The sequence below is a fragment of the Neohortaea acidophila genome (assembly GCF_010093505.1).
Source record: "Neohortaea acidophila strain CBS 113389 unplaced genomic scaffold BDY17scaffold_6, whole genome shotgun sequence".
NCBI classification, from domain to species: domain Eukaryota; kingdom Fungi; phylum Ascomycota; class Dothideomycetes; order Mycosphaerellales; family Teratosphaeriaceae; genus Neohortaea; species Neohortaea acidophila.
In genome coordinates, this window is record NW_022985515.1 from 1 (window position 1) to 8,063 (window position 8,063).

Here is an 8,063-nt window from a genome sequence, read left to right on the forward strand (position 1 = left end):
TTAATTATATAATTAATAATCTTTCTATAAGATTTAATAGTTAAACCTTCTTTAAATAATAAACTAGATTCTCTCTTTAAGATCCTACTAATAGTATTACTTTCTATTACTTTATTATCTTTAGTTAATAGATAAGGACTAGAATAGTCTTTAAAGTTATAGTAGGTTTTATATAAGTAATCTTTAAAAGGTATTATTAATACTAAGTATATAATTAATAGTTTACTTAAATAAGGCAGTAAATAGCGTATATTTGTTCTATTCTTCCTAGTAATATTATTAGTCTTACTATAATTAGTAGAAATTATAAAGGTATTATCTTCTTTATTATATATTAGACTTCTAGTTTTAGTTTCTATATTCTTATAAAGTATAGTAGTTAATTCGGTTCCTCTTAAAGGACCTCCGCTATATAAATAAATAGCGAGAGTTAAGTATTCTAAAAACCTATTAATATTAGTATTAAATATTTCTATATTAGTATCTTTAAATCTTAAAGTCTTAGTATCTTTCTTTATATCTTTTAATAGTGTTTTATTATAATAGGTTCCTTTAGTTAATAATTGAGTTAAAAAGTAAGGCCTATTAGTTTTAAGATATTTTAATTCTAAAGTATCTATTATATAATAATCTATATTACTTATAAAGGTATTATCATTTATAGTATTAAAGTCTATATCTAAAGAATCTATAGAAGTTATCTTTAAAAGCTTCTTTAGTAAAATATCTTCTAAATTAATATAAACATTCTTAAAGAGCTCTTTAATCTTAGTAATAGAATACTCTATAGTATTATATTCTATAATATTTAAACTAGTTTCTTTTATAATATAATTAGTAGATTCTCTTTCTTTATTTAAAGCTAAGAGATAAGGCCTTAGAATACTAATGAATTCAAAGTAATTATTAGAACTATTAGTTAAATAAGTAGAAAGAAAATCATTAAAATCATTATAAGTATACTTTATATTATTTAACTCTTTAAAGTAGAAATATCCTATAGTAAGTAGTTTACTATTATAAAGAATATAACTAGTAAGCTTTCCTATTAGATCTATATTTTTAATCTCTTTAGTATTAATATCTAGATTAGTTATAAAGAAGTAGCTTAGAACTATATTATTTAAACTAGTATTATTATCTAAAGTTAAAGTAGTATTATCTTTAAGTAAACTAATGTAAAACTCTATAATATAAGTATAAAACTCTTCTTTCTCTTTAGTTAGTTCTTTATCTTCTAAATCTATTAAATCTAAGTTAAACGGAATAATATTCTTTAAAGCTTCTTTAGCTTCTAAGTTAATAGTAAAGTTCTTTACTAAATCAAAGTAAGTTCTTTCTTTACCTATTGTATTCTTATATTTCCCTTTAATATAACGTACTTTAATAATAAAGCTAAGTAGTTTAGCATAATAAGTAAAGTAAGTCTTAGTAGTAGACTTATTCTCTAAAGGTATAAAGTCTTTAAATACTCTAGTATTACTACTATTATTTTGATTTAGCTTTTGTCTTAATCCTAAGCTTATATTAGTGATTTTAGAATGTATATAAAGTAAACAATCTATAATAATATCTTCTAATTTATTATAGTCTATTCTATTAAAAACACTTAGATCTTTATCTTCTTCTTTAATATTATATACTAGATTTACTAAAGACTCTCTATCTTTATCTTTTAAAAAGATATAAATATTAGATTTCTTAATATAAGAGTTTAAAAGTCTATTATTATTAATATTTATATTATTATTTAGTTTATTCTCTTCTAAATTCTCTTTAAGATAATCTTTTATAATATCTTCTTTTAAATCTAGTTCTTTAGAACTATTAGACTTTTTAGAAGTAATAGATTCTATACTAGAATTAGAACTATTAGAGTTAATATATAAGTTAGTACTAGTATTCTTTTTACTTATATTAGGTATTTTAGGTATAAAGTATAGTTTAGTATTTTTATTATTACCTTTAATATATTGTAAAGGAACCTGATTTATAATATAGTTTACTTTAGATTTACTACTTTTATTACTATTAAAGTGATTAGTATTAAAGTGAATTCTAACTTCTTTATAATTAATATTAATATAATTACATTCTATACATTTATATCCTTTTAAATTTAAATCTAACTCTTTAAAGTAAAATAGATTAGGCTTTAAAATATCTTCTAATTTAGCTAAGTCATTAAATTCTAGTTCTTCTATATTAGTTTTAAGTACTTCTAATTTAGAAGATTCTTTATAACTTTTATAAATAGTAAAATGTTTATCTTTTAAATGTTTTAAATAGTTATTTCTATCTAGATTAGTTTTACAAATAGTACAAAATAAAACTTTAATTTCTATATTATAATTTAGAATAGTATTCTCTATATTATTAGTATAAGTACTTTCTATAATAGTAGAATTATTATAAGAATCTCCTTTAATATAATCTTTATTATTTATAAGTAATTGATTTAAAGTAATTAAATCCATTTTTAAATAGTTAGTTATAATTAAAGTAGTTTAAAGTAGATATAAAAGAAAAGACAAAGATAAAATAAAAAGAGCTTTCTTATATATTCTTTTTCTCTTAGTTAAACTCTAATATAAACTTAAAACACTTTAATTACTTAAAATAACTATTTTAGTTTTATTAAAGTTTTTTTTTAACTTTTCTTATCTTAATCTTTTAAATAAGTACTTATTCTTCTTTTCTTTCTGTTTTCTTTTATTAATTAAATAAAACTAAAATAATATTAAAAGAAACTATTATAGTTAAATTTATTTAAAGTTTAAGCTAAAAGGGTTTTCGAATGTACTTTAACTAGCTTCTAACTTTTTAAGTCTATTAGATTTCTTTAAACTAAAATAAATAAATAGATCTAAATTCTTATAATACTAAAGGAGTTTTTATAAAATCTATTCTTTTAATCTCTTTACTTTATAAATCCTATCTTTATAAACTAATATTTTTAAAAACTCCATTTATATTTTACTTTTTAAAAAAACTTGGAGGTTTTAGTAGATTTTCTATGGAGTTTTTTAAAAACTCCAATGTAGATACAGTTAGATCCAATCGCTGCGTCTGTCAGATCCGGTTCAAATACGTGCCAAACTCGGCACTAGTCGCCTTCTCGGGTGTGATTAACACAATGGACGCGTTGTCCACGGCCGCTCTACCATCCTATACGCCGCATCGGATCCCTAACCTCTCACATCGAAAAATCATGTCCTTACGCAACGCCCGCAATAGTACTACTATGACAGTAACACTTTCGGGCTCTATAAACGCGGGTAACATGAACAACACGCTCTTTCCTGCGCCGGTCGGTATGATAGCGACCACGGGACTCTCGCCACGCTAGATGGCATCTATCGCCTCCTTCTAGACGCTACGGAACGTCGCCTTCTCCCCTATCATTAACCCTAACTCTTGCATAGCGTCTATCTATCGCAACCGTACCCGTCGATAGAATTGCTCCGCTTCTGCGTCGTACTCGAATAGGCACTGCCTCCGCTTCAAATCCGTCTTCTCGTCCTTGATCTGCGTCGATTCGAACCCTAAAAATCGATGCTAATCCGTACTAACTGCGCGAAACTGCTAGCGTTTGTCGCCTATCGCTCTAGACATTTCCATGCTCTCTCGGGCGTATATCAATCCGGCGACGTGTGGTGAATGCGCCGCTTGCTCGTCGGCCGCCTCCCCTATCATATTCTCCTTCTGCTACTCCGCATTCTTATCCCCCTCGTCCCCTTAGAACTAGGTCGCCCCCCGCACCCACTATCGACTGATAGTAATGGCGATCTCGCGGTACGCGGCCACGTGGATGGGTTGCCCTAACGCCGCGCTGCTTACCCGCTGTAACTCCTCCTTTATGTAGTCGGTAGTCCACTTCTTACCGTCTACGTCGGCGGGCCACATGTGATCGGACGCGCCCTTCTTCTGCCACACTACCGCCTCGATCCGCTAGATGAATGGTAACGCTAACCACAAATACCACATCACTAACTCCCCTACCTCTCGCGGCAAATATCGATAGATAATCTTCACATCTCCGCTTATCTGATACCCTTTGTGGTACTTGGTCACGAACACCACGGTCCTATCTTCTACGAACAAATTGCGGTGCCCTCCTGCGACAGTATTTCGATGGCGGACGCTCAATATTTCCGTCCCTCTCGCGGGTTGCCTACCCGTGATGTGTATTAATATTAACAACAACCCTCGAAACCGCGCGATCCCCTGCATGTAATCCCGCACGCGCTCGCGGTTGAATCCACTCGCGCTATCGCTCTATACGAATCGATCGCGTAACTCAGGCTAGCTCTAGATGTGTTTATACAACCAATCGGATCCATTGACGGGTAATCGCGACCGCTGATCCTAAATCTAATTCTACCCGACCTCTCTGTTAGTAGGGTCATCGTGGATCGCGTCCTATAGAATACTAGGGATCCCCGTGGCGTCCTACATTAACAACACGTCCTCCGTCAACGCCTACCGCGCGGATGCGCATAACTGATACACTATGCCGCGGAACTGATCTATGCTAAACCGCAACGCCTTGTATTCTAACGTGTACTTGTCCTTCTAATTGACGTGGCTAATGGCGGACGTGTTGTAATAGATCTTCAACCCGTATGTGCGCAAATCTAACAACCACTAGATAGGACTGCCTGTGCCGCGCACTATGAACGTGTCCATCATCTTCTAGACCTATTCGAAACTGCTTTATAGTGGTTAACGTCGACGGATCGGGGTACTCCCCCTATCGTTACTCTCGTACCCGCTGTCGTCGAAATCACATAGGCTGCCACACGGACTAAACTCATCGCTGTCTGTCATCGACGGCGTTAACTCCTCCGCGGTTTAGACCACTATGAAATGCGCTACCTTAATGATAGCGGACAAAATCGGCGGATATGACTCAGGATCGCGGAATCCACTACGTGTGGGATAGACGCCTAACACGGCCGTGGCACACACTAATGCTATATCGTACTCGCGGTTGTGGATGCGTTAGTTTAACAATTCCACGCAAAACGCCAAACACGCTGCTTAGATCTTAGTCAATAGCGGTGGATTGTTGCTCGTTAACTCGGATAGGTTACTATTCTCATCTTCATCCTCGCTGTCCTACTCTTAACCTTCCCCCTCTACCTCCTCCTCCTCTTCCTCTACTACTACCTCTGCTACGGCGATTAACTCTCGAAATGCCTTGGCCTGTCGCTTACTGAATCGATACGCGGGACTCCTCTACTCATGTGGCTACTACGTACGCACGAAAAACATTAACATCTACTACTAACTACGACAACGGTCCTTGATGGATTTGGCGTCTTAATACGGCTGCAATGGGTAGTACCGCGTCTAGTGCATCTCCGTCCGTATGGCCTCTAATCGCAACATTACTCCACTGCGCTCGACGGTGGCCTAGCTCTGTGTGGCGACCTCGGACATGGCTTGCCAAATGGCTACTACAATGGGTTCGGGCTCGTCCTCCTCGTTAGTGTTAGGCTCTCGAATGGATTGCAATAAATCCTCTAGATTACACCCCTCTAAATATTCAATCCACTCTGTGCGCTTTAACCATAGGCTGACCTCATCCTTCTCACCCTTTTGGATCTGACTACTACTCTCCTTCTGCATCTGATCCTAATATTCGTTGGCTTGCTTCTACGCTCGGGCCTACGCTGCTTCATTTGTGCTTGCGTATACCTGCTCGGGTCGTACTTCATCTGGATTTCGGATTTCAATGTACTAGGATCCATGGCGGCTTAGAAAAAATCGCTGGCAATACACTCTCTTTGTGTTCTGTTTTAATTGTCGCTAGATCCTTGGTTTGTCGGTGGATTGTGGCCTGCCCTTCTGTAACTTTACTAACCATTAGTGCTTTTCCCTCCAATGTTTTTGTATTGTCTTCTAATCACGGAATATCTATGAACACCTCTCGGGCTCTACACGGCACTGCAATCCGTCAGTGTATAATGGCAACTCGGCAATAGGCCCATGGATATATAGCGGAATAGCCAAATCGGTCTTATTGTGAATTACTCCAGGCCATTCTTGTACCTCTATGGCAATGGCTCGGGCCGCTTGTAATAGAACCTGGTGTTGCTTGCCTTGTAAATGCCGTGGAACCTCTTGTGGCCACACGGCGTGCTGACATTCCTTGCAAACAATAATCTGCCACTCTAGTATATGGTAGAAATACTTAATGCCTCCCCTAGATTCCTCCATCTTGTGTGGCTTCTGTTAGTGCAAATCGGGTTAGAAATGGGTTGAAAATGGCTCAATTATCTTCTTCGCACCTTCAAATATCCTACTATATATGCATCCCCCCTAATCTAACGTATGTAGGCTGTACTGTAATGGCAAACCCTTGTTATATTACCCCTTGCCTTCTCTGCGAATCCGCGCCTTGCCCGTTGAACGCTCGGGCCACACGGGCCGCTTCGTATGCTGTAGTTCTACGTCTGTATACTGTGGAACTTCAAACCTGCTAGATGCACTTCTATCACATATACTGTGTCAACACGGCCTCTGTTTAGTATCATCTTCATATCAATCTTGCTCACAAAAATTCGCTCTACAACATACTTGGATTTGGCGCAATTCTATGGGTTTTTGGAAAATCCACCCTACGTAAATCCACCCTACCCCGGTCTGTAAGTTACCTAGCCGTTCTGAGATATGTTTTGGTGAGCAGAAAATCCACCCTTATAACGGTGCATTTTAGTATCTTGGTTAGGTTGTTCTGCGAGGATAGAGGACGCGGCGATTCACTGCCGGCGCCGTCGTGGTGCAAGCGTCCGCTAGCTCTTCCTAGGCCTGCCCTCGCAATCGCCTTGGCCTCGTCTAGTCGTCTCTTCGAGGTGGACTTTGACGCTCAGCCTCTAGCTGTCTCGGGGATGTGACCGCCTTCTCCGCCGTGGTTTGCTCTCTCTATTGCCGCAGCTCTTCCCGCCCTTGTAGTCGCTTGCCTTGGCCTCGCTGCGGGTGGAAGTGAATGGTAGAAGTGAAAGGTGGATGAGGGAAGTGGCAGCTCATCTTCAACGTATTCGACGTCGGAAGGGGGAGGTGGTGATTCACCGGCGGCCTGTCTGGACGATGATGCGGCTGCCGCAAGCTCTTCCTGCGCCTGCTGTTGTAATCGCCGCTCGTCCTCCAGCTCCTCCTGCGCGGTCAAGGGGGCGGAGGTGGCGTTTCAAGCCGGCGGTGCTGTCTCCGTCGTGCGAAGGTCTCCTCTATCGGCTCTCTCTGCACCTGCCCTTGTTACCGCGAGCTCATTGCCTTCTCAGTTGCCGCACCAGCTCCACCAGTGGAATGGAGACGGCAGCGGTTCGTGCGTCGGCGCTGTCTTGATGTAACCTTCGAGGTGAGCGTCTTCTTCACCGCCCTCTCCAGACCCGAGTCGCAGCTCTTCCTGCACCTGTCCTTGTGACCCCCATCATCCTCTGCTGTCAGTCTCCACCGTATATGCTCATTCGCTAGGGCTTCATGGAGGGCAGGCTCGTAATGAGGCAGGCGGAATCGGCGCCGGGCCGAGCGAGGGAAGCTCTACTGCCATGGCGGAACAGCAGGCTGGGCGAGGCGGGGATGGGTGGCGAGGATGGAATCTGCAACGGGCCGAGGTGTCGGGTGTACCTATGCAGTGGTGACGTGAAAGGCCCGAGGAGATCGGCACTGGACCGGGAGGCGATATTGTCATCTCTAAGTTGTGTCATCTGCGCGGAGATTGAAGATGGGCGGAATTGGATTCGGCTTGTAGAAATTTGAAAGTCAGCCGCTAGCGCAAGGCTCCGCTAATAAGGAGCTCGACGCATAAGGAGCAACGACGGCACGATAGTGCGCTCTGATACGATGTACAGCACGATGAGTAGAGGAGTAGACACCATACAAAAGAGCGCAGTTATGTATTGTCTTCGAGCAACGGGGGGAGGCTTCTCACGGGCGCGATCGTCGTCGTAGCACACACGTCTGTCGATCCCGCCGCCAGATGAAGACTTTCATCTTTCATGTTTTTCATTTTGAAGGCTTCATTTTGAAGGTTTCATTTGAAGGCTTCATTTTGAAGG

The 8,063-nt window shown here is 39.3% G+C and overlaps 3 protein-coding genes across 3 annotated transcripts; 1 reads left to right on the top strand and 2 right to left on the bottom strand.

Annotated features, from left to right (window-relative positions):
• Positions 1–226: 226 nt before the first annotated feature.
• Positions 227–2,477, bottom strand: BDY17DRAFT_310738 (uncharacterized protein; the record flags this gene model as incomplete). The annotated part of the gene is made up of 2 exons (XM_033735473.1): positions 227–267; positions 290–2,477. The coding sequence occupies 2 exons, from the start codon at positions 2,475–2,477 to the stop codon at positions 227–229; spliced, it is 2,229 nt and encodes a 742-aa protein (XP_033588773.1).
• Positions 2,478–3,136: 659 nt separating this feature from the next.
• On the top strand, positions 3,137–3,856 carry BDY17DRAFT_298113 (uncharacterized protein; the record flags this gene model as incomplete). The annotated part of the gene is made up of 3 exons (XM_033733689.1): positions 3,137–3,310; positions 3,458–3,532; positions 3,590–3,856. 3 exons carry the CDS (start codon positions 3,137–3,139, stop codon positions 3,740–3,742), a joined length of 402 nt encoding a protein of 133 aa, XP_033588774.1. The 3' UTR covers positions 3,743–3,856.
• A 2,048-nt stretch (positions 3,857–5,904) lies between these two features.
• BDY17DRAFT_155157 (uncharacterized protein) lies at positions 5,905–6,361 on the bottom strand. Its single transcript, XM_033729664.1, has 2 exons — positions 6,297–6,361; positions 5,905–6,237 (listed from the first exon to the last, which is right to left on the bottom strand). Exon 2 carries the CDS (start codon positions 6,223–6,225, stop codon positions 5,923–5,925), a length of 303 nt encoding a protein of 100 aa, XP_033588775.1. The 5' UTR covers positions 6,226–6,237; positions 6,297–6,361; the 3' UTR covers positions 5,905–5,922.
• Between the last annotated feature and the right edge of the window lie 1,702 nt (positions 6,362–8,063).

What these genes read in the sequence shown, in the direction of transcription:
- BDY17DRAFT_155157 (XM_033729664.1), bottom strand. Translation starts at nt 6,225, where the DNA reads ATGGAGGAATCTAGGGGAGGCATTAAGTATTTCTACCATATACTAGAG.